Below are 26,078 nucleotides of genomic sequence, written 5' to 3'. Positions count from 1 at the left end.
CACACAGCGGAGTGGTGAGTGATATGCTACATCTGAGTGATATGCTACAATGTAAACACATTGGAGTGGAGTACTGCATTGAAGCAGTTTCTGTCCCATCAGGAACACGATGAGCCTATCCTGAAGCACCTTCAGGACATCCAAGTCAAGTTCTCTGAGCCTGGACAACCTATGGTAGGTATTACAATCCAACTGAGTCTGGGATCCATCTTTTTTTCCATCATTGAATCCTTTATCTGTGTCTGAACATAGAAAGTTGATATCGATAATTGAGTTCCTCTTCTGACTTGTTTTTTTCAAATCACATCCCTTTATTCATAGAATGAATACATTTTGTACAATAAACTGATCACATAGCTGATCAAATGACTTCTGTATGTGCCAGACAGTGGTTTTTGTGAAGGTATTGTCTGTGTAATTTAGTAATTTGTCCCTCTATTGTTTCCCCTTGGCAGAGTTTCACACTAGAGTTCCACTTTGAGCCAAACGGCTTCTTCAACAACGCTGTGCTCTCTAAAGTCTACAAGATGAAGTCGGAGCCTGATGACGATGAACCCTTCTCATTTGAGGGCCCGGAAATTATCGACTGTGAAGGGTGAGGGTCAACGACATTAGGAGATTATCACGATTCTCTGTCTCAATACTCATAGCAAGGAAACAAAACATTTCCTCAGTAAAGCGGTCCTAATGTTGTAAACAAATAATGTTTCCACCAAGAGTCAAATGTCTTTATTTTCTAAGCTATTGCACATATTTTACATGACAGGTTCTTAAAGGTAGTCAGCAATGCACGAAGTGAATGGCAATACTGGGTCAATTTCTGCAACTAATTTCTACAACTAATTGAAATGCTAGGCTTAACTTCCCAGCTGTTTCCAGACCTGCAGCTGTCAAGTTGTAGCTGTTTAATGCGCATCTACTCTGAGTGCATTGTAACGCATCGCTCATCTGTTACATGTCATATCTCTGAGTCTCTGTTTAAAAGACCATAGAGTTCAGTGTTTTTCTTTTTTGCCATGGAAAATTGTGTATCATGGTATTGTGACAATAATAAACCAAAACTTCAAGGGACGTTTTCCCGCACATAGATTAACCCATAACTGTCTAAGCCTGTGGAGGTGGGGTTCTACATTTACTTACACGCCATTTAGCAGACACTCTTATCCAGAGCGACTTACAAATTGGTGCAATCACCTTATGATATCCAGTGGAACAACCACTTTACAATCGTACATATATTTTTTTTTTTGGGGGGGGTAAAAGGATTATTTTATCCTATCCCAGGTATTCCTTCACCTCCCTGGGCAAGGTGGGACGCTTGCGTAAATGCTATAACTTCAATTTCTCAAACATATGACTATTTTACACCATTTTAAAGACAAGACTCTCGTTAATCTAACCACACTGTCCTATTTCAAAAAGGCTTTACAGCGAAAGCAAAACATTAGATTATGTCAGGAGAGTACCCTGCCAAAAATAATCACACACACAGCCATTTTCAAAGCAAGCCTATATGTCACAAAAACCAAAACCACAGCTAAATGCAGCACTAACCTTTGATGATCTTCATCAGATGACACTCCTAGGACATTATGTTATACAATACATGCATGTTTTGTTCAATCAAGTTCATATTTATATCAAAAACCAGCTTTTTACATTAGCATGTGATGTTCAGAACTCGCATACCCACCGCAAACTTCCGGTGAATTTACTTAATTACTCACGATTAACGTTCAGAAAATACATAACAATTATTTTAAGAATTATAGATACAGAACTACTTTATGCAATCGCGGTGTCAGATTTTAAAATAGCTTTTTGGTGAAAGCACATTTTGCAATATTCTGAGTGCATAGCCCGGCCATCATGGCTAGCTAATTTGACACCCACCAAGTTTGGCCCTCACCAAACTCAGATTTACTATAAGAAAAATTGGATTACCTTTGCTGTTCTTCGTCAGAATGCACTCCCAGGACTTCTACTTCAACAACAACATGTTGTTTTGGTTCCAAATAATCCATAGTTATATTGAATAGCTCCGTTTTGTTCATGCGTTCAGGTAACTATCAGAAGGGTGACACGCGAGCGCATTTCGTGACAAAAAAAAATCAAAATATTCCATTACCGTACTTCGAAGCATGTCAAATGCTGTTTAAAATAAATTTTTATGGTATTTTTCTCGTAAAATAGCGATAATATTCCAACCGGGCGACGTTGTATTCATTCAAAGAGAGAAAGAAAAACATGGAGTATTCACATGAACGTGCATCTCCAGTGTCACTGTTCTCAGCCTGACCACTCACAAAATCTCCTGCTTTTTTTCGCCCAGAGACTGGAGAGACGTCATTCCACTTTCTGGCGCCTTCTGTGAGCCAATGGAAGCCTTAGAAAATGTCACGTTACAGCAGAGATGCTGTATTTTTGATAGAGATGCCCTAGAAGGAGAACAAATTGTCAGACAGGGCACTTCCTGTATGGAATCTTCTCAGGTTTTGGCCTGGCATATGAGTTATGTTATACTCAGACACCATTCAAACAGTTTTAGAAACTTTAGAGTTTTCTGTCCAAATCTACTAATTATATGCATATTCTCGTTTCTGGGCAAGAGTAGTAACCAGATTAAATCGGGTACGTTTTTTATCCGGCCGTGCAAATACTGCCCTCTAGCCCCAACAGGTTAAAGAGGTGGGGTTTCAGGTGTCTCCGGTAGGTGGTGATTAACTCCGCTGTCCTGGCGTCGTGAGGGAGCTTGTTCCACCATAGGGGTGCCAGAGCAGCGAACAGTTTTGACTGGGCTGAGCGGGAACTGTGCTTCCGCAGAGGTAGGGAGGCGAGCAGGCCAGAGGTGGATGAATGCAGTGCCCTTCTTTGGGTGTAGGGACTGATCAGAGTCTGAAGGTATGGAGGAGCCGTTCCCCTCACAGCTCCGTTGGCAGGCACCATGGTCTTGTAGCAGATGCGAGCTTCAACTGGAAGCCAGTGGAGTGTGCGGAGGAGCGGGGTGACGTGAGAGAACTTGGGAAGGTTGAACACCAGACGGGCTGCGGCGTTCTGGATGAGTCGTAGGGGTTTAATGGCACAGGCAGGGAGCCCCGCCAACAGCGAGTTGCAGTAATCCATACGGGAGATGACAAGTGCCTGGATTAGGACCTGCGCCGCTTCCTGTGTGAGGCAGGGTCGTACTCTGCGGATGTTGTAGAGCATGAACCTACAGGATCGGGTCACCACCTTGATGTTAGCGGAGAACGACAGGGTGTTGTCCAGGGTCACGCCAAGGCTCTTAGCACTCTGGGAGGTTATCAGGTTATCAGAAGGGGGAAAGGAGAAGATTCATTGTGTGTCGTCTGAGTAGCAATGATAGGAGAGACCATGTGAGGATATGACAGAGCCAAGTGATTTGGTGTATAGCGAGAATAGGAGAACGTTCTACTAAGCTATATGTAATTGTTTTAAGAAGGTCATACCAAGGATCATTTAGCTATTTGATTTTGAATTTTAAGACCCCTTGAAGTGTCAAAAAATATTTAAAAAAAAAGCATTTGATAAAATAATTTTCGGGCCTTGTTTTAGCCCATACAAACGCATAAAAAAAAAAAAAGATTCACTACGGGAAACCACAGTTTTTTGTTGGGGACTATCTCTAGCTTAAACTGACAAGTTTTTATGGGGTGCGGACATCGACTAGGGGTTTAAGGTCAGTCCTGGACTGAAAAGCTATTTCAATGGAGATTCTCCATTGACAATGCTTTTTAGTCCAGGACTTTGCAGAAACCAGCCCTCAAAGTTTTACTCGTCATGTCAGTCAGCACATAGAACAAAGTCCATTCAATTGTATAATTTCTCCTTTCTCTCCCTGCCCTCCCCTGTAGTTGTCAGATAGACTGGCATAAGGGGAAAGATGTGACGGTGAAGACCATTAAGAAGAAGCAGAAGCACAAAGGCCGTGGCACTGTCCGCACAGTTACCAAGCAGGTGCCCAACGACTCCTTCTTCAACTTCTTCAACCCCATCAAAGGTGAGAACACACCACAAACTAGTCTTTACACCCTTTACACAGTTGTTACATTTTGCTCCCTTTAATTTAAATCTAACAATGGATTAAATTGGGATTTTCCCCCCCCACTGATCTGCATGACCTACTCCACACTTTCAAAGTGAAAAAAAATGTATCTTCATTTTCAAAAATGTCTATACATAGGTCTTCACACCCCTTGGTAGAAGCACCTTTGACCGCAATTACAAATCATTTTCAATACGTTTCCTCCAACTTTGCAAAACTCTTGGGGCCCCATCTATCTATTGTTCTTGGCAAAATTGCTCAAGCTCATTCAAGTTGGTTGAAGATCATTGATGGCAGAGATGGGAACAAGTCACAATTTTGCAAATCTTACCCTTCAAGTCTCGTATTAAATCCCATGTAATAATAGGCAAGTCTCAAGTTCCAGACTCAAGTCCCTAATTTGGGGTTTTTGAGTCAATGGTTCAGTGTTTTATACCAATTTCAATGCCATTTTCAAGAAATGTAAGTAATATTTTCTCTTTTCCTTATACTAGCCTACTAGTACAATACATAGGCTTACGTAATAAACTCCATAGATCATGAAATAAATGTTTCCTTGAATCATCATTACTAATAGAAAGCCCATCAAATGATTTACAGCTAGTGTTGATAGGACAGTGGCTTGCAAAGGTATTCACCCCCCTTGGCATTTTCCTATTTTGTTGCCTTAAACCTGGAATTAAAATATATTTTTTTGGGGGGGGGGAGGGGGGTTTGTTTGTATCATTTGATTTTGATTTACACAACATGTCTACCACTTTGAAGATGCAAAATATTTTTTTATTGTGAAACAAACAAGAAATAAGTATTGAGCGTGCATAACTATTCACCCCCCAAAGCCTATACTTTGTAGAGCCACCTTTTGCAGCAATTACAGCTGCAAGTCTCTTGGGGTATGTCTCTATAAGCGTGGCACGAATAGCCACTGGTATTTTTGCCCATTCTTCAAGGCGAAACTGCTTCAGCTCCTTCAAGTTGGATGGGTTCTGCTGGTATACAACAATCTTAAGTCACACCACACATTCTCAATTAGATTGAGGTCTGGGCTTTGACTAGGCCATTCCAAGACATTTAAATGTTTCCCCTTAAACCACTCGAGTGTTGCTTTGGCAGTATGCTTAAGGTTATTGTCCTGCTGGAAGGTGAACCTGCCTCCCAGTCTCAAATCTCTGGAAGACTGAAACCGGTTTCCCTCTAGAATTTCCCTGTATTTAGTGCCATCCATCATTCCTTCAATTCTGATCAGTTACCCAGGCCCTGCTGATGAAAAACATCCCCACAGCATGATGCTGCCACCACCGTGGCCCTGGCAGCCCAATGGTGGAACAAGCTCCCTCACGACGCCAGGACAGCGGAGTTAATCACCAAATACCGTAGACACCTGAAACCCCACCTCTTTAAGGAATACATGGGATAGGATATAGTAATCCTTCTAACCCCCCCCCCCAAAAAAAAAATATAGATGTACTATTGTAAAGTGGTTGCTCCACTGGATATCATAAGGTGAATGCACCAATTTGTAAGTCGCTCTGGATAAGAGCGTCTGCTAAATGACGTAAATGTATGAGAGGTGTTGGGTTTGCGCCAGACATAGCGTTTTCCTTGATGGCCAAAAAGCTCAATTTTAGTCTCATCTGATCAGAGTACCTTCTTTCATATGTTTGGGAAGTCTCCCACCAAACGTGCTTGCTTATTTTTTTCTATAAGCAATGGCTCTTTTCTGGCCACTCTTCTCTAAAGCCCAGCTCTGTGGAATGTATGACTTAAAGTGGTCCTATGGACAGATACTCCAATCTCCGCTGTGGAGCTTTGCAGCTCCATCAGGGTTTACTTTGGTCGCTTTGTTGCCTCTCTGATTAATGACCTCCTTGCCTGGTCCGTGAGTTTTTGTGGGCGGCCTGCTCATGGCAGGTTTGCTGTGGTGCCATATTCTTTAAAAAAAATGTATAATGGATTTAATGGTGCTCCGTGGGATGTTCAAAGTTTCAGACATTTTTTTATAACCCAACCGTGATCTGTACTTCTCCACAACTTTGTCCCTGCCCTGTTTGAGCTCCTTGGTCTTCATGGTTCCGTTTGCTTGGTGGTGCCCCTTGCTTAGTGGTGTTGCAGACTCTCGGGCCTTTCAGAACGTGTGTGTATATATACTGAGTTCGTGTGACACTTCTGTAATTTCCGGACTATAAGCTGCAACTTTTTCCCACGCTTTGAACCTCGCGGCTTAAACAATGATGCGGCTAATATATGGATTTTTCCCGCTTTCAAATGTTTTTTTCCCAAAAAACACATTCTGTGACGTGCTCAGTTTTTTGGCGGCATGAAGCTTTCATTAGACCAATGAAATTGCCGAACGGGTTAAGGTCAAACAACTTTTTTGTTTACTGTTTAGATTAAATCGAGCGCTCTCAAACTTCCCATCATTCTGATTACGGTAGTCATTTTGTCACCCTCATCATGGCAAAGACATGGAGAAATGCATATGATGCAGCTTTCAAGTTGAGGCGATTTGATCTGGCTGTTAGAAAAGGAAATAGAGCTGCTGCACGGGAGCTTGGTCTTAATGAGTCGATAAGACGTTGGAAACAGCAGCGTGAGGAATTGACTCAGTGCAAAAAGACAACTAAAGCTTACTCCTAATTTTTTATTTTTTGTTACAAGCCGTGTTTCGTTAAAGCCTGTATAAAGTTCATTTGTTTCAATGTACCGATAGGCACCTGCGGCTTATAGACATGTGCGGCTTATTTATGTTCAAAATAATATATATATTTTTTTAATTCAGTGGGTGCGGCTTATATTCAGGTGCGCTCAATAGTCTGGAAATTACGGTAGATTGCACACAGGTGGACTAACTAATTATGTGACTTCTGAAGGTAATTGGTTGCACCAGATCTTATTTAGGGGCTTTTTTGAAACAAGTAATTTTTCACTTCACCAATTTGGACTATTTTGTGTATGTCCATTACATGAAATCCAAATAAAACTCAATTTAAATTACAGGTTGTAACGTAACAAAACAGGAAAAACGCAAAGGGGGATGAATACTTTTGCAGGCACTGTACAGCCACATTTTGACTGACATTATGAAATCTCCAATTTTAACAGTGTTCTTATTTACCCCCTGACCACTACATGCGTGTTGTGGTCTGTGGTTGGCTGAGAAGAAACATTCACGGAGACTCTTGCTCAGAGCGCATATTTCAAGCGACAAGCGTTGAAAATATAGGATAGTGTTCTATTTTTTTCCCCCTTGTCTTTCTGCACCTTCTGGTGCAGTGGCACTAGGCAGAGCCAAATGTAATGGTCATTTCCCATATAACTCAATGTGATTCTCGGTTTTGAAACAACGGAATTGCATGTTCACTGTAATGACAGAATTTAACAGGAGAGGAAGGTGGTGCTGCTCTTTTGGGAAATCCAAGTCTCGAGTGTTACAGTTCAAGTTACGTCCAGAGTTTGTAGAGGCTAAATTCATATGTCAAGTGTTTTATTATTTTCGAGTAGTACTCAGGTCCAAGTCAGGTGACTCAAGTCCACAGCTCAGACTGATGAACCGCAATGTTTGAGTATTGTCTCTGGTTTTCCAGAACTTTGGAAGTATGCTTGGGGTCATTGTCCATTTGGAAGACACATTTTGCGACCAAGCTTTAACTTCCTGACTGATGTCTTGAGATGTTGCTTTAATATATCCACATAATTTTCCTCCCTCATGATGCCATCTATTTTGTGAAGTGCACCACTCCCTCCTGCAGCAAAGCACCCCCACAACATGATACTGCCACCCACGTGCTTCACAATTGGAATGGTGATCTTCGGCTTGCAAGACTCCCCCTTTTTCCTCGAAAAATAATAGTCATTATAGCAAAACGGTTCTATTTTTGTTTCATCAAACCAGAGGACATTTCTCCAAAAAGTACCCATGTGCAGTTTCAAAACGTAGTCTTGAACCGTAGGATTGATTTGCAATTTTCGCACCAAAGTACGTTCATCTCTAGAAGACAGAACGCGTCTCATTTCTGAGCGGTGTGACAGCTGCGTGGTCCCATGGTGTTTATACTTGCGTACTATTGTTTGTACAGATGAACGTGGTACCTTCAGGCGTTTGGAAATTTCTTCCAAGGATGAACCAGACTTGTGGAGGTCTACAATTTGTTTTCTGAGGTCTTGGCTGATTTTCTTTTGATTTTCCCATGATGTCAAGCAAAGAGGCACTGAGTTTGAAGGTAGGCCTTGAAATACATCAACAGGTACACCTCCAATTGACTCAAAGGATGTCAATTAGCCTAAAAGAAGCTTCTAAAGCCATGCCATCATTTTCTGGAATTTTCCAAGCTGTTTAAAGGCACAGTCAACTTAATGTATGTAGATGTTTAACCCACTGGAATTGTGATACAGTGAATCATATTTTAAATAATCTGTCTAAACAATTGTTGGAAAAATTACTTGTGTCATGCACCAAGTAGATGTCCTAACTGACTTGCCAAAACTAGAGTTTGTTAACAAGATATTTGTGGAGTGGTTGAAAAACAAGTTTTAATAACTCCAACCTAAGTGTATGTAAACTTCCAACTTCAACTGTAGATCCTCTAGATACACTGTACAGGAATTGAGTAATATTTCAACCAAGAACACATGAACTGCTACATGATCCCATCTGCGCACACATACACATCACATGGAGACACAGCCCTACTGATTGTACTGTAGAGGACATTTTTTTTTTGGGACCAACTTTTTATTTCATTTAGTCTTTTTTTTTGGTAAAAACCCGTCAAAGATAACCAAGCCATTCCACCTTTCAGTCCCATCCACTTGCCCGCATCTTCCCTCCCCAACCAGAAACATCCCACCCCGCCTAGCATCAAGTATATTTCCGACTTCAACTGTATCATGGAGTATCGGGAATTGCTGTCTGTCTAGACAGAAACTTTGAAGTCAGATTTTGCAGTAAAAATGATTTACGTAGTTAGTGTTTTGCCTTTTTAGAGCAGAATAGAAAGCGAATGGGCTATCAACTCTTTTCTCACACAATTCCATAGCCTATAATACATGTTACGCAACATGGGATAATAGGAACACTTATTTCATTCCATGCATCAACCAGCTGCACAACAAACTCTGAATGTTAGGGCTATCATGAAGTGTTTGATGTGCTTATCCATTGCATTTGCATTGATGTCAGAGTGATTAGAGGGACAATAGAGCACTGAGTACCAGGCCATTAGCGACTGGCCGTTAGCAAGTTTGGAAGGCTACTAATGACCATCAGCGGCATCAGAGCGCAGATTTGGAGAAGCCTAGTTACCGTGACTCAAAGGTCACGTGGAACTTGACGGTCATGACCCGTGACTGCTGAAGTGGCAGAAATGTGGTCACCGTAACAGCCTTAGCTGAGATTGGACCAATAAACACTCAACACTTTGTGGAAATCCATTCTGGTGTGTCTGGCCTTATAATTTGGGTAAATGTCACCCTGAAAAATAAAACTCAATCCAAATGTAAAGTCTTTAAAGACAGAGGTAGGTTTTCTTTTAAGGCAGGGATTGGCAACTTTGATGGGAGTGGGGGCAACAAACAAATCTCAACTAGTCGAGGGGCTACAGTTGCACACGAATAATACACATTTTGCCATGCGGAGTGTAGAGTTTTTTTTTAAAGCGAGTTTGCTGCCATTCTACACATTTTGCCGTGGAGAGATTTTGGTATTGTGTGTCTTATCTTTGGCTATGCCGGATTATGTGATATGACAAGCTATTCTATAAAATCATTTCTCTGTAATTAATATTACCTGATTAATTAAGCTAATCCGGTAAATGTAATTAACTAGAAAGTCGGAGCACCACGAAAGAATGTTTATATAGAGCTGTTATCTTCCGAATAAACTCTTAAAGACCTGGTAATCTTACCTCAATAGCAGTCAATATTTAATCGTCACCTTATTTAGTCTCATCTGAAAGTTGTAAATTCTTGGTTATTTTCACGAACCCTGGCTAACATGTTGAATCGGCAATACAAAATGTGGTTTAATTATTAATTTACTAAATACCTAAATAATCACACACAATTTCATCTACACAGAATGGATCATACATTGATTACAAATTATGTCATAAAGGAAACGTCCCTAGCGGATGGAACGGATATGACGGCTGGTTACACAAAGAAAGGGGGTTGGGTTTTGAATGAAAGAGCGGGAAGACTGAGGAGCAAAGAGATTTTGTCTATTGGGCCGTAGGCAGCTATGCTGTCGTAAATACAGTATCTTATACATTCAAAATAACCGCCCGTTTGGAAAAGGAAAATGGAATAAATATTTACTCTGAGCTGCGCTTCGGTAGATTGGTCGTAGATAGTAGGCCGGGTTGTCCTTTGAAGAATGTGTGGTGGTAGAACGGATACTTGGTAGTACCGTCGTCGTGTGGTAGGGTAGAACAGATACTCTGTCCGTCTACAGTTGCTACGCTAACGCAACGGCTAGGAGGTATCACTTTAGTGAATAAGAGTTCAAAGTTCATACCAAGTTGCCATACTTTAAGCTCATGCTATATCCTGGCTGGTATAGTCGAAATGCCTCCTTCCGGCATGTAGGTCGTCACCTTCACATTGAAATTCGATGTTAATTTCGTTAGGTTCTTGCTGAGGTTGGCTTAGTTCTGTAGGTGGTCTTTGTCCTTTCAACGTGGGGATGGTAAGTCCTCATGTCCTTGGAACAGGAAGTTACATTTTCGTAAAAGGGCTTATATAGGGTTGGGAGAGGGCCGTGTTTCATAGTTTACAACCAGTGTCTGTTCACATGGGCGGGGACACTGAGTTGAGCATATTTCACTCATGAAAACCAATTCTCTCGTTTTAGAAGCTGAAATTACATTTGATCTTTTCACAGTTTCATATTTAAACATTTAAATCGCACAATTCCATGTGAATCTGATAACTAGAATGTGTAGACTTTCTAAGATAGTTTGTCGTCCTATCATCAGTAATAATGTCTCAGACGCCAACTGATCTGACATCATATTCATTAAGTACCAACGCCTATTTTCATCTGGTTGGATTACGGAAATATAGTTAAGTTTCCCACCTTTTGATGTTACCAAACTCTCCATGTTAACAAAGGGATTTTCAATAGTCACATCGGTAGAGAGAGGAAAAAGGGGAAAGGTACTTATGGGGGTCATAAACCTCCCCCAACAGGCCAACGTCATGACATGTATAACTAATTTAATGCATTTCTGCCATGGTGCAGTTTTAAATATGGCATCAGAGTGAGAATGACTAGCGAAATCAGTGGGTGCCCCCCAGGCGGTAATTTATCTGGCCGCTAGATGAACTTTTATTCTCACTCGCAACAGTGAGTTGAGACCCCGACTGAGTAAAAAAATACGCTTAACAAAAATCTAAACGCAACAATTTGTAAGATTTTATTGAGTTACAGTTCATATAAATGAATACATTCCTTACACCCAAATCTATGTATTCCACATAACTGGGAATACAGATGCCTTCAAAAAAAAAGGTAGGGGTGTGGATCAGAAAACCAGTCAGTATCTGGTGTGGCCACCATCATGCAGTGCAACATCTCCTTCGCATAGAGTTGTTCAGGCTGTTGATTGTGGCCTGTAGAATGTTGTCCCACTCTTCAATGGCTGGATATTGGAGGGAACTGGAACACACTGTTGTACACGTCGGTCCAGACCATCCCAAACATGTTCATCGGGTGACATGTCTGAGTATTAAGGCCACAGAAGAATTGGGACATTTTCAGCTTCCACGAATTGTGTACAGATCCTTGCGACATGGGGCCGTGCATTATCATGCTGAAATATGAGGTGATGGCAGCAGAGGAATAGCACAACAATTGGCCTCAGTATCTCCTTACGGTAGCTCTGTGCATTCAAATTGCCATCGATAAAATGCAATTGTGTTCGTTGTCTAGCTTATTCCTGCCCATACCAAAATCCCCCCGCCACCATGGGGCACTCTGTTCACGTTGTTGATGTGAGCAAACCGTTCGCCCTCAGGACGCGATACATGGGATCTGAAACTCCCCAAATACAGGTGTGCCAAACTTGTAGCGTCATGCCCTAGAAGACTTGAGGCTTTAAACGCTGACAAAGTTGCTTCAACAAAGTGCTGAGTAAAGAGTATGTATGTATATGTTATTTTACATTTTTTTATACAGTTGCTACAATTTCTAAAAACCTGTTTTTGCTTTGTTATTGTGTGTAGATTGGGGGGGGGACTATTTAATCCGTTTTAGAATAAGGCTGTAATGTAACAAAATGTGGAAAAAGTCAAGGTCTGAATACTTTCCAAATGCACTGTATGTACAGTACCAGTCAAGTTTGGACACGTACTCATTCAATGGTTTTTATTTAATGCTTTTTTATACATTGTAGAATAGTGAAGACATCAAAACTATGAAATTACACATGGAATCATGTAGTGTCCAAAAAAGTGTTTAACAAATCAAAATATATTTGAGATTCTTCAAAGTAGCCACCCTTTTCCTTGATGACAGCTTTACACACTCTTGGCATTCTCTCAACCAGCTTCACCTGGAATGCTTTTCCAACAGTCTTAAAGTAGATCCCACATGCTGAGCACTTGTTGGCTGAGTTTCCTTCACTCTGCGGTCCAACTCACCCGAAACCATCTCAATTGGGTTGAGGTCGGGTGATTGTGGAGGCCAGGTCATCTGATACAGCACTCCATCACTCTCCTTCTTGGTGAAATAACCCTTACACAGCCTGGAGGTGTGTTGGGTCATTGTCCTGTTGAAAAACAAATGATAGTCCTACTAAGCGCAAACCAGATGGGATGGTGTATCGCTGCAGAATGCTGTGGTAGCCATGCTGATTAAATGTGCCTTGAATTCTAAATAAATAAGTGTCACCAGTAAAGTACAATCACACCACCTCCTCCATGCTTCACTGTGTGAACCACACATGCAGATCATCCATTCACCTACTCTGTGTCTCATAAAGACACGGCGGTTGGAAAAAATTTTTTTTTTTTAATTTGGACTCTTCAGACCAAAGGACAGATTTCCACTAGTCTGATGTCCGTTGCTTGTGTTTCTTGGCCCAAGCAAGTCTCTTCTTATTATTGGTGTCCTTTAGTAGTGGTTTCTTTGCAGCAATTTGACTGTGAAGGCCTTATTCGTGCAATCTCTGAACTGTTGATTTTTAGATGTCTGTTACTTGAGCTCTGAAGCATTCATTTGGGCTGCAATTTCTTAGGCTGCTAACTCTAATGAACTTATCCTCTACAGCAGAGAACTCGATCTTCCTTTCCTGTGGCGGTCCTCATGAGAGCCAGTTTCATCATAGCGGTTGATGGTTTTTGTGACTGCACTTGAAGAAACTTTCAAAATTCTTGAAATGTTCACTATTGACTCACCTTCATGTCTTAAAGTAATGGACTGTCGTTGCTCTTTGCTGTTCTTGCCATAATATGGACTTGGTCTTTTACCAAATAGCCCTATCTTCTGTATACCACCCTTAGCTTGTTACAACACAACTGATTGGCTCAAACGCATTAACATCTTGACTGCATGTGTACATGCAAAATAAATGTACACAAATGTTATTCCATCATTGCACCCACGCTGCTCTCGCGCCTCAACGAGCATCTGCGTGGCCAGGCGCTCAAATTGAAAAAGGTTCTATTTGTGACGCTCAGTTGTGCTGCAAGTCCGCCTCTCCCATCTCCTCATTGGTGTTTAGGAGCATATACCCTCGTGTGTGTGATTGAAAGATGACGTCCACACTCCAGTCGGTTGTCGTAATAAAGTTGTTTGCCAACCGCCATATAAAGTTCAAAGAAGTAAATTACAAGCCTGAGGAAGGAGGAGAGGTGACAAAAAGGTCAACCAAATTCCTTTCTCTTCTGTGGATTGGATCAGTATTTCAGGTAAAATAACAACCCAATGTTTATCTCAGGACATATTAGCTAACAGCAAGCTAGCTAAATTGCCATAAAACATTAAACATTTTCGACCAGTCCCCAAATTAATATAATTGGTTCAGAGTTTTGATATTTCAACCTGCGAACACCTATGTCTGGTTTGGTCAGCATGTTAGAAGGAAAGAAATTCCACAAATACATTTTTATTAAAGTACACCTGTTAATTTAAATGCATTCCAGGTGACTATCTCATGAAGCTTGTTGAGCGATTGCCAAGAGTGTGCAAAGCTGTCAAGGCAGTATAACATAACATTTATTTTTATTAAATTATTTTCCAATGTGTTATTTCATACTTTTGATGTCTTCACTATTATTCTACAATGTAAAAAATAGAGAAACCCTGGAATGAGTAGGTGCCCAAACCTTTGACTGGTACTATACATGCATACAGTCGTGGCCAAAAGTTTTGAGAATGACACAAATATACATTTTCACAAAGTCTGCTGCCTCAGTTTGTATGATGACAATTTACATATACTCCAAAATGTTATGAAGAGTGATCAGATGAATTGCAATTAATTGCAAAGTCCCTCTTTGCCATGCAAATGAACTGAATCCCCCCCCAAAAAAACATTTCCACTGCATTTCAGCCCTGCCACAAAAGGACCAGCTGACATGTCAGTGATTCTCTCGTTAACACAGGTGTGAGTGTTGATGAGGACAAGGCTGGAGATCATTCTGTTATGCTGATTGAGTTCGAATAACAGACTGGAAGCTTCAAAAGGAGGGTGGTTCTTGGAATCATTGTTCTTCCTCTGTCAATCATGGTTACCTGCAAGGAAACACATGCCCTCGTCATTGCTTTGCACAAAAAGGGCTTCACAGGCAAGGACATTGCTGCCAGTAAGATTGCACCTAAATCAATCATTTATCGGATCATCAAGAAGTTCAAGGAGAGCGGTTCAATTGTTACGAAGAAGGCTTCAGGGCGCCCAAGAAAGTCTAGCAAGCGCCAGGACCAATTCCTGAAGTTGATTCAGCTGCGGGATCAGAGCACCACCAGAACAGAGCTTGCTCAGGAATGGCAGCAGGCAGGTGTGAGTGCATCTGCACGCACAGTGAGGCGAAGACTTTTGGAGGATGGTCTGGTGTCAAGAAGAGCAGCAAATAAGCCACTTCTCTCCAGGAAAAACATCAGGGACAGACTGATATTCTGCAAAAGGTACAGGGATTGGACTGCTGAGGACTGGGATAAAGTCATTTTCTCTGATGAATCCCCTTTCCCATTGTTTGGGGCATCCGGAAAAAAGCTTGTCCGGATAAGACAAGGTGAGTGCTACCATCAGTCCTCTGTCCTGCCAACAGTAAAGCATCCCGAGACCATTCATGTGTGGGGTTGCTTCTCAGCCAAGGGAGTGGGCTCACTCACAATTTTGCCTAAGAACACAGCCATGAATAAAGAATTGGACCAACACATCCTCCGAGAGCAACTTCTCACAACCATCCAGGAACAATGCCTTTTCCAGCATGATGGAGCACCTTGCCATAAGGCTAAGTGGCTCAGGGAACAAATCATCGATATTTTGGGTCCATGGCCAGGAAACTCCCCAGACCTTAATCCCATTGAGAACTTGCAGTCAACCCTCAAGAGGCAGGGGGACAAACAAAAACCCACATTCTGACAAACTCCAAGGATTGGTTATGCAAGAATGGGCTGCCATCAGTCAGGATGTGGCCCAGAAGTTAATTGACAGCATGCCAGGGCTGATTGTAGAGGTCTTGAAAAAGGGTCAACACTGCAAATATGAACTCTTTGCATCAACGTCATGTAATTGTCAATAAAAGCATTTGACACTTATGAAATGCTTGTAATTATACTTCCGTATTCCATAGTAACGTCTGACAAAAATATCTAAAGACACTGAAGCAGCAAACTTTGTGGAAATTAATATTTGTCATTCTCAACTTTTGGCCACGACTGTACACACAAGTATGTAGACATCCCTTCAAATTAGTGGATTCCGCTGTTTCAGCCATACCCGTTTCTGACAGGTGTGTAAAATGAAGCACACAGCCATGCAATCTCCTCAGACAAACATTGTACGTAGAATGGCCTTACTGAAGAGCTCAGTGACTTTCAACGTGGCACCGTCATAGGATGCCTCCTTTTCAACAAGTCTGTTCGGCAAATTTCTGCCCTGCTAGAGCTCCCGTGGTCAACTTTAAGTGCTGTTATTGCTAATATAGACATTTCTACTTCACAACAACGGCTATGTTGCGAAGTGCTAGCCTACACAAGCTCACAGAACAGGACCCCCAAGTAATGTAACGTGTATAAATGGTCTGTCCTCGGTTGCAACACTCACTACCGAGTTCCAAACTGCCTCTGGAAGCATCCTCAGCACAATATTTATTCGTCGAGAGCTTCATGAATTGTGTTTCCATGGCCAAGCACCTGCACACAAGCCTAAGATCACCATGCGCAATGCCAAACGTTGGCTGGAGTGGTGTAAAGCTCACTGCCATTGGACTCTAGAGCAGTGGAAACTACTGTGTGTAGTGGGGAATCATGTTTCACCATCTGGCAGTCTGACAGAAGAATCTGAGTTTGGCAGATGCCAGGAGAATGCTACCATAGTGCCGACTGTAAAGTTTGGTGGAGGAGGTATAATGGTCTGGGGCTATTTTTCATGGTTCGGGCTAGGCCCCTAAGTTCCAGTGAAGGGATATCTTAATGCTACAGCATACAACTACATTCTAGATGATTCTGAGCTTGCAACTTTGTGGCAACAGTTTGTGGAAGGCCCTTTGACAACAAGCGTACCCATAACATGCCACCACATTACTTGAAAATACGTAGGGTCAACTCTGTTGGATTTGTCCCAAACCTAAAATGTTTAATTTATGCCAAAATGTTTATTTCTGTGCGGTCTTCACTTACAGCTTTGTTTCGTCTGTGGGTAACGCGGTCTGTGGTTATGCGGAAAAAAAATATCTGAAATGTGCTTTCTACATTGCCAAATGTTCCGTTCTTCACAAATTGTACTGTCAGGCCTCTGTCAAAGAATGGTCCCCATTTCAAGCAAATTTAGTGGCCCTTCTGTGTTTCTGCTATATTAATTTGGAAGTGGGGTTGTGCTGCTGCTAAGTTGTTGCCACCACGCCAACTAAATATTTCTACCCGCACTCTTTAAAGATACTAGAGCTTTCCTCAGCCAACAAGACGGCTGACAGCAAAATCAGTTTACTATTCAATTGATCAGCTTGTCGCATTCAATGCCAAGAACAGAATATTGCTCTCGAGGCACGTTCAAGTTGACTGCCGAAGGGAGAGAAACACGCATTCTGATAAACCCAATCATTGCACAACATTCTTAATGCAATCATGGGGAAAAACACACTTTGGAAAGAAGATTTGATGGCCACTCCTAAAAATGAGACCCACACAAATAACACAAAGGTATCCATGCATCAAAGGTAAGATGCATGGGTACCCATTAAAGGTAACTAAGCATGCAGAAAGCAAGATTTTACTTCAGGCCATGTGTAGCATACAGTAGTTTCTCTGCAGTTGTTCAACACAACCAGCAGGTGACGGTAGACTCTCACTCCTGCCCGCTGCACCCTGATCCTGGCAGTGGAACAGCTTTCCCCCAAATACTCATTCTGCACAGACTTCAATGTATCGTATTGATCTGGTTACTAAGACGGCAAGCACTTCTTTAGGCATTTTAAATATCTCTAGATGTGAATTTGATTAGTGAGTTTAAGATGCTCTTTGTAATAATAAAGTGCTTTATAAAGTACGCCTAAATGTGTTATTATATTTATACATCTGGAATGCGTCCATACTTAGAGATATACAGGACAGGGGCTGCTCACATTGCCTCTTACACAATGACTGTCTATTCATGGTTAGATGTGTTATTCACAGCCTGGTCTGTGTAGGCACAGTCTCTGTTGTGGACTAGAATCAGACTTTTGTCCTACATACGTTGGACTTCAAAGCTTAGCTTACGTTAAAGACGTGAGCTTTCCATTCTTCGCCAAGACCGGAACTAAACTGTGTGCTTATGCGACCCAAGATTTTGATTTGTTTACTTAGCTACAGCTCATTTACACATCACACACACCTCCAGTTTGGAGTTCTTATTGTCTTGGTGAAGAATGGAACACACACACATAACTGTGTAAAACCAAAGGTGGTAGGACCATGTAAGTGTGCCCCAACTAGTGGGTCTATATCACTGTCACAAGGTGATTTGCATATCTTAGGTAATCTGAATGAGTAAAAAAGCACCTTTTTTTATTTGAGCTTTTGACTCAAATTTTCTATCTATTAGTCAGCCCTTCCTTTCAAACATGCATGCACCAATCCTGAACCCTCACCTTCAAACTCTGAATACCTCTTTGATGTATCCGAGGCGTGTGATTGGTAGATATTAATACTGTAGCTCAGGTGTGTGCCCTCAGGGTGGGGCCTGCGTAGTCAAGTCTCTGAATCCGCTATCTCTCAAACAATAGTTCTTCTTTGTAAAGAAAAATACATAAATTGTACACCTCACCCTCTGACTCACTTCCCGCCCTTCAATGTAAGCCAACATTTAGTTCAATTCAGTGTAGCCAAAATGTCTTGACATATGAATTCAACTTTTTCCTATGTTCCATCCTCTTGTTTTTTTTACTTCATTCGTAAGTCTCTACCTGATCTTCTTTCCTATTTTTATCTTCCCTTGAAGAAAGTTAAGTCCATTCCATCATCTCCTATCTCCTCCCTGCAATCAGTGTTATCTCTCAGGCTATGTGAGTGGGAAATGGGGAGAATGCTGGCTAAGGGCTAACCTTGACTCATCTGACTTTCCCTCCATAGCAGACTCCCTGGAATGCAGCCCTGCCTGCCTGGTACCACTGTGGGAATGTGTGTGCGTGCGTGCGCACACCCCCACCCATGTGTTACTGTCAAAGAAGGTTTATACTTATGCGTGAGTGTTGTCTGTTTGAATGATTGTTTGTTGCACAAGCGTGTGAGAAGTGAATCGTATGTATGTACACTACCGGGCAGAAGTTTTAGAACACCTACTCATTCAAGGGTTTCTTTATTTTTACTATTTTCTACATTGTAGAATAGTAGTGAAGACATCAAAACTATGAAATAACACACATGGAATCATGTAACCAAAAAAGTGTTATATATTTTAATCTCAAATATATTTTATATTTGAGATTCTTCAAAGTAGTCACCCTTTGGGCATCAGGTAGCCTAGTGGTTAGAGCGATGGGCCGGTAACCAGAAGGTTGCTGGATCGAATCCCCGAGCTGACGAGGTAAAAATCAGTCGTCTGCTCCTGACCAAGGCAGTTAAACCCACTGTGGTTGTCGATTTAAGGCATCCCCCCTTCATCTCTCTGATTCAGAGGGGTTAGGTTAAATGCGGAAGACACATTTCAGTTGAATGCATTGTTGTACAACTGACTAGGTATCCCCCTTTCCATTGCCTTGATGACAGCTTTGTACACTCTTGGCATTCTCTCATCCAGCTTCATCTGGAATGCTTTTCTAACAGTCTTGAAGGAGTTCCCACATATGCTGAGCACTTGTTGGCTGCTTTTCCTTCACTCTGTGGTCCAACTCATCCCAAACCATCTCAATTTGGTTGAGGTCGGGGGATTGTGGAGGCCAGGTCATCTGATGCAGCACTCCATCCCTCTCCTTGATAAAATGTAATCATCGCGCTTGATGACTGCATTTGAAGAAACTTTCAAAGTTCTTGAAATGTTCACTATTGACTGACCTTCATTTTCCTAAAGTAATGATGGACTGTCGTTTTCTATTTAATTATTTGAGTTGTTCTTGCCATAATATGGACTCAGCCCTATTTGGTAAAAGACCATCTTCTTTATACCACCCCTACCTTGTCACAACACAACTGATTGGCTCAAACGCATTAAGGAAAGAAATTCCACAAATTAACTGTTAAGAAGGCACACATGTTAATTGAAATGCATTCCAGGTGACTACCTCCATGAAGCTGGTTGAAGAATCTTTTGAAGAATCTCAAATATAAAATATATTTTGATTTAACACTTTATATTTTTTGTAACCAAAAAAAAAGGCAACATGTAAAGTTTGTCACATGTTTCATGAGCTGAAATAAAAGATCCCAGGAATCTTACATGCACACAATCTTTTCTCTCAAATTTTGTGTACAAATTTATTTACATCCCTGTTAGTGAGCTTTTCTCCTTCGCTCAAATAATCCATCCACCTGACCGGTGTGGCACATCCAAGAAGCTGATTTAAACATTATGATCATCATTGTGCTGGGGCCAATAAAAGGCCACTCTAAGATGTCCGGTTTTGTCACAACACAATGCCACAGATGTCTCAAGTTTTGAGGGAGCGTGTAATTAGCATGCTGACTGCAGGAATGCCCACCAGAGCTGTTGCCAGAGAATTGAATGTTAATTTCTCTACCATAAGCCACCTCCAACATCATTTTAGAGAATTTAGCACTGTGTCCATTCTGCCTCACAAACGCAGACCACGTGTAACCACGCCAGCCCAGGATCTCCAGATCCGGATTCTTCACCTGGGGGTCTGAGAGCAGTCACTTGGACAGCCGATGAAACTTTTGGTTTGCACAAGCAAAGAATTTTTGCATAACCTGTCAGAATCCAGACTTCAGTGTTCAAATGCTCACCTTTTGATTGCCACTGGCACACTGGAGAAGTGTACTCTAAACGGATGAATCCCGGTTTCAACTGTTCTGAGCAGATGGTGAGTGTGTTGCTGATGTCAACGTTTTGAACAGAGTGCCCCATGGTGGCGGTTTTGGTATGGGAAGGTTTAAGCTACGAACACAACTGCATTTTATTGATGGCAATTCAAATAATTGTATTTGTCACATACACATGGTTAGCAGATCTTAATGCGAGTGTAGCGAAATGCTTGTGCTTCTAGTTCCGACAATGCAGTAATATCAAACAAATAATCTAACCTAACAATTTCACAACAATTACCTTATACACACAAGTGTAAAAGAATGAATAAGAATATGTACATAAAAAAATATATGAATGAGTGATGGTATAGAGTGGCATTGGCAAGATGCAGTAGAGTGCAGTATATACATATGAGATGAGTAGTGTATGTAAACATATGAAGTGGCATTGTTTAATGTGGCTAGTGATACATTTATTACATCAATTTTTCCATTATTAAAGTGGCTAGATTTGAGTCAGTATGTTGGCAGCAGCCACTCAATGTTGGTGATGGCTGTTTAGCAGTCTGATGGCCTTGAGATTGAAAAACAGCTTCTGTCTCTCGGTCCCTGCTTTGATGCACCTGTACTGACCTCGCCTTCTGGATGATAGCGGGGTGAACAGGCAGTGGCTCGGGTGGTTGTTGTCCTTGTTTTTTTTGGCCTTCCTGTGACATCGGGTGGTGTAGGTGTCCTGGAGGTCAGGTAGTTTGCCCCCGGTGATGCGTTGTGCAGACCTTACTACCCTCTGGAGAGCCTTACGGTTATGGGCGGAGCAGTTGCCGTACCAGGCGGTGATCCAGCCCGACAGGATGCTCTCGATTGTGCATCTGTAAAAGTTTGTTTTTGGTGACAAGCTGAATTTCTTCAGCCTCCTGAGGTTGAAGAGGCGCTGCTGCGCCTTCTTCACCACGCTCTCTATGTGGTTGGACCATTTTCAGTTTGTCTGTGATGTGTACGCCGAGGAACTTAACTTTCTACCCTCTCCACTACTGTCCCATCGATGTGGATAGGGGGGTGCTCCCTCTGCTGTTTCCTGAAGTCCACGATCATCTCCTTTGTTTTTGTTGACGTTGAGTGTGAGGTTATTTTCCTGACACCACACTCCGAGGGCCCTCACCTCCTCCCTGTAGGCCGTCTCGTCGTTGTTGGTAATCAAGCCTACCACTGTAATGTCGTCTGCAAACTTGATTGAGTTGGAGGCGTGCATGGCCACACAGTCGTGGGTGAACAGGGAGTACAGGAGAGGGCTGAGAACGCACCCATGTGGTGAGGATCAGCGGGGTGGAGATGTTGTTACCTACCCTCACCACCTGGGGGTGGCCCATCAGGAAGTCCAGGACCCAGTTGCACAGGGTGGGGTCGAGACCCAGGGTCTCGAGCTTGATGACGAGTTTGGAGGGTGTTATGGTGTTAAATGCTGAGCTGTAGTTGATGAACAGCATTCTTACATAGGTATTCCTCTTGTCCAGATGGGTTAGGGCAGTGTGATTGCGATTGCGTTGTCTGTGGACCTATTGGGTCAGTAAGCAAATTGGAGTGGGTCTAGGGTGTCGGGTAGGGTGGAGGTGATATGGTCCTTGACTAGTCTCTCAAAGCACTTCATGATGACAGAAGAGAGTGCTACGGGGCGGTAGTCATTTAACTCAGTTACCTTAGCTTTCTTGGGAGCAGGAACAATGGAGGCCCTCTTGAAGCATGTGGGGACAGCAGACTGGGATAAGGATTGATTGAATATGTCCGTAAACACACCAGCCAGATGGTCTGCGCATGCTCTGAGGACACGGCTGGGGATGCCGTCTGGGCATGCAGCCTTGCGATGGTTGACACGTTTAAATGTTTTGCTCACGTCGGCTGCAGTAAAGGAGAGCCTGCAGGTTTTGGTAGCGGGCTGTGTCAATTTGAATGCACAGAGCTACCGTAAGGAGATCCTGAGGCCAATTCTTGTGCTAAGCATCCGCCACCATCACCTCATATATTTCAGCATGATAATGCACGGCCTCATGTCGCAAGGATCTGTACACAATTCGTGGAGGCTGAAAAATATCCTAGTTCTTCCATGGCCTGCATACTCAAGACATGTCACCCATTGAGCATGTTTGGGATGCTCTGGATCGACGTGTACGACAGCGTATTCCAGTTCCCTCCAATATCCATCAACTTCTCACAGCCATTGAAGAGGAGTGGGGCCACAATCAACAACCTGATCAACTCTATGCGAAGGAGATGTTGCGCTGCATGAGGTGCATGGTCACACCAGATACTGACTGGTTTTCTGATCCACGCTCCTACTTTGTTTTTTAATGGTATCTCTGCAGATCTGTATTGGGCAAGCTCCCTCAACTTGAGACATCTCTGGCATTGTGTGTTGACAAAACTGGACATTTTAGACTGGGCTTTTTGTCCAGTCTAAAATAAGCTTTCTGTGCCTACGGAATATTTCTGGGATCTTTTTCTTTCATGAAACGTGGGACCAACACGTTGCGTTTATATTTTGTTCAGTGTAGATCGAGATCAAGATTATTGGATGAAGGGTGGGTCGCACCAACATGGTTTAAATTCATCTAGGATTAGACCTAATCTAGGTTTTGTAAACCTAGGTTTAATTAATCAGATGCGTTGCACCACTTAATAAATCTGGATCAGTAAATCTATGATTAACGGTTTTAAACTATGATTAGTGACATGTTACACCAATATATGAGGTATTTCATGAGTTGAAACGAAGTAGCTAGCCTACTTGACAAATCGGGCCACAAAGTTGCTGCTCCTTGATTAAAATAATAACAATGTAACGTTATAACTACTAACTCCATCGTGAAAGGTTGGCTGATTTTGAAATTAAATCTGTTATTTGCCAGTACTAGACAAAACAAATTTGTTAGCTGTTGTAGCTAGATAGATAAACCAAGATAGCTAGCATACAATATTATTTATTATTGTCGTTACTTAACATTATTTAGCCATTTTATATTTGTGCGCTTGCCACTTGATCATGGCACGTCAAAGATCACATTTCTCCGCTTATGAAAAAAAACAACTATTGTTGGAGCTGATGGAGGAATTTAGTAACATACTGGAGGAAAAAAAGACAGACAACACGACTGTCAAAAAATAAGACACCTGGGCCATTTTATGCAACAAATGTAATGGATCGACACATTAAAGAGAAGAAGGACCCAAATCAGATGAAAGCGTGCTGGAAAAAACTTAAAAGCCAAAAAGGATGCGGCAGAGGAGAGGCAGGGGCTATTTCAGACCGGAGCCGGAGGGGGGCCTCCGTCCAAGGGAATTGATCCTATCACCCAGAAGATGTGCGAGATGATTCCCCAGCAGTTTGCCCCTCTCCGTAACCCCTATGATGACAATGGAAAACTTGACCCACCAATATTTAGTAAGTGGTAAATATCAATGCCTATAATGCACTTTAAAACTAACGTTAATGTTACTGTTATCAGGCCCGTTACAGCAAGTTGCGTAACATCATCATTCAAACCAAGGCTGGGCATATCATAAGCCCCAATTCAATTGTTGTACAAAATGGGCACGTAAATAGCCTTCTAATAATGACTTAATTATCATATAACTCAACAGGATTCAACCTGTCTCTAATTATTCTTTGAGGAACTCGTTTTGGTCTCTCCACAGTTGATATGCTGCCATTTTATCAGTTAAACCATCTCAAGTGGCAGTTTAGAATGAATCACCATAATTTATTTTAATTCATTGAGCAATGGGCTTAAAGTGAAAACTGAACTTAGATTACAGGAAGGATTTAATTTAACTAGGATTAGTTAAAAATGTAGATAAACCTTGATTTAACCTAGTTTAAGCGTTAAACCCTGTTGGTGCAACCACCCGAAGACTCCTAGGTATTTATTTTAAAACTTATGACATTGATGTTGAGTCACTCATTGCCATGGTTGGCAATGGAGTGATTTCCCAACACAAGATAAAGAAAGCAGTGACATTTCCGCCTTCCTTTTGAAAACTCATCAATGTTTTGTCAGTGAGGGTGGTGCTCTGTCGCTTACCAGGGAGTGACTGCTGTGGAAATCGAGATCAAAGAGCACCTGGGTGATGTCACTAATTTCATGGAGGTGTAGTATAGAAGTTATCAGCAGTGTGAATGTAATTTGATTGTTGTTGAGTGATTGATCTATGTCGGGCTGCCCTTTCAGGATTGGCTTTGTAAAACGATTGTTTGCTAAATGTAAACTTTCTAAATCAAAGTGAAGTAATCATTTCCTTTCTCTTCCAGTGTCACCTGATGGAGATCCGGTGAGTAATATATGATCTGCATTTCACAATTTATATTACTTTTATCAGTTTCTACATTTAATGGAAATATTGATAGAGGGTCAGTTACTTTTTAGGGAAGTTAGAAACCAGTATACACAGGCAGTTAGAAAAGCCAAGGCTAGCTTTTTCAAGCAGAAATTTGCTTCCTGCAACTCAAAAAAGTTCTGGGACATTGTAAAGTCCATGGAGAATAACAGCACCTCCTCCCAGCTGCCCACTGCACTGAGGATAGGAAACTCTGTCACCACCGATAAATCCACTATAATTGAGAATTTCAATAAGCATTTTTCTACGGCTGGCCATGCTTTCCACCTGGCCTCCCCTACCCCGGTCAACAGCACTGCACCCCCCACAGCAACTCGCCCAAGCCTTCCCCATTTCTCCTTCACCCAAATCCAGTCAGGTGATGTTCTGAAAGAGCTGCAAAATCTGGACCCCCCTCTTTGAAAGCCAAGTTAACCTCTTACATCTAGACGTTCCGCTAGCGGAACACCTGCTCCAATATCCAATGATGGGCGTGGCGCGAAATACAAACTCCTCTAAAATCCGATAACCATTTTTCATACATATGACTATTTTACAGCATTTTAAAGATAACTCTCGTTAATCTAACCACACTCTCCGATTTCAAAAAGGCTTTACAGTGAAAGCAAAACATTAGATTATGTCAGCAGAGTACCCAGCCAGAAATAATCAGATACCCATTTTTCAAGCTAGCATATGTCGCAAAAAACAAAACCACAGCTAAATGCAGCACTAACCTTTGATGATCTTCATCAGATGACAACCCTAGGACATTATGTTATACAATGCATGCATGTTTTGTTCAATCAAGTTCATATTTATATCAAAAACCAGCTTTTTTACATTCGCATGTGAAGTTCAGAACTAGCATACCCCCCGCAAACCTCCGGTAAATTACTCACGATAAACGTTCACAAAAAACCTAACAACTATTTTAAGAATTATAGATACAGAACTCCTCTATGCACTCGATATGTCCGATTTTAAAATAGCTTTTCGGTGAAAGCACATTTTACAATTATTCTC

At 41.9% G+C, this 26,078-nt stretch overlaps 1 protein-coding gene across 8 annotated transcripts in view; it reads left to right on the top strand.

Annotated features, from left to right (window-relative positions):
- Positions 1 to 26,078, top strand: part of nap1l4a (nucleosome assembly protein 1-like 4a) — a 64,350-nt gene that overhangs the window by 24,779 nt on the left and 13,493 nt on the right. For all 8 annotated transcript variants that reach the window (XM_029758505.1, XM_029758500.1, XM_029758499.1 and 5 more), the window contains 4 exons: positions 103 to 174; positions 456 to 595; positions 3,873 to 4,018; positions 24,988 to 25,007. In XM_029758505.1, the coding sequence (XP_029614365.1) occupies positions 103 to 174; positions 456 to 595; positions 3,873 to 4,018; positions 24,988 to 25,007 (378 nt within the window). The remainder of the gene's footprint in view (positions 1 to 102; positions 175 to 455; positions 596 to 3,872; positions 4,019 to 24,987; positions 25,008 to 26,078) is intronic.

This window comes from Salmo trutta, chromosome 7 (assembly GCF_901001165.1).
Source record: "Salmo trutta chromosome 7, fSalTru1.1, whole genome shotgun sequence".
In the NCBI taxonomy this organism is placed as follows: Eukaryota; Metazoa; Chordata; class Actinopteri; order Salmoniformes; family Salmonidae; genus Salmo; species Salmo trutta.
This window is presented reverse-complemented; position numbering and strand designations above follow the sequence as displayed.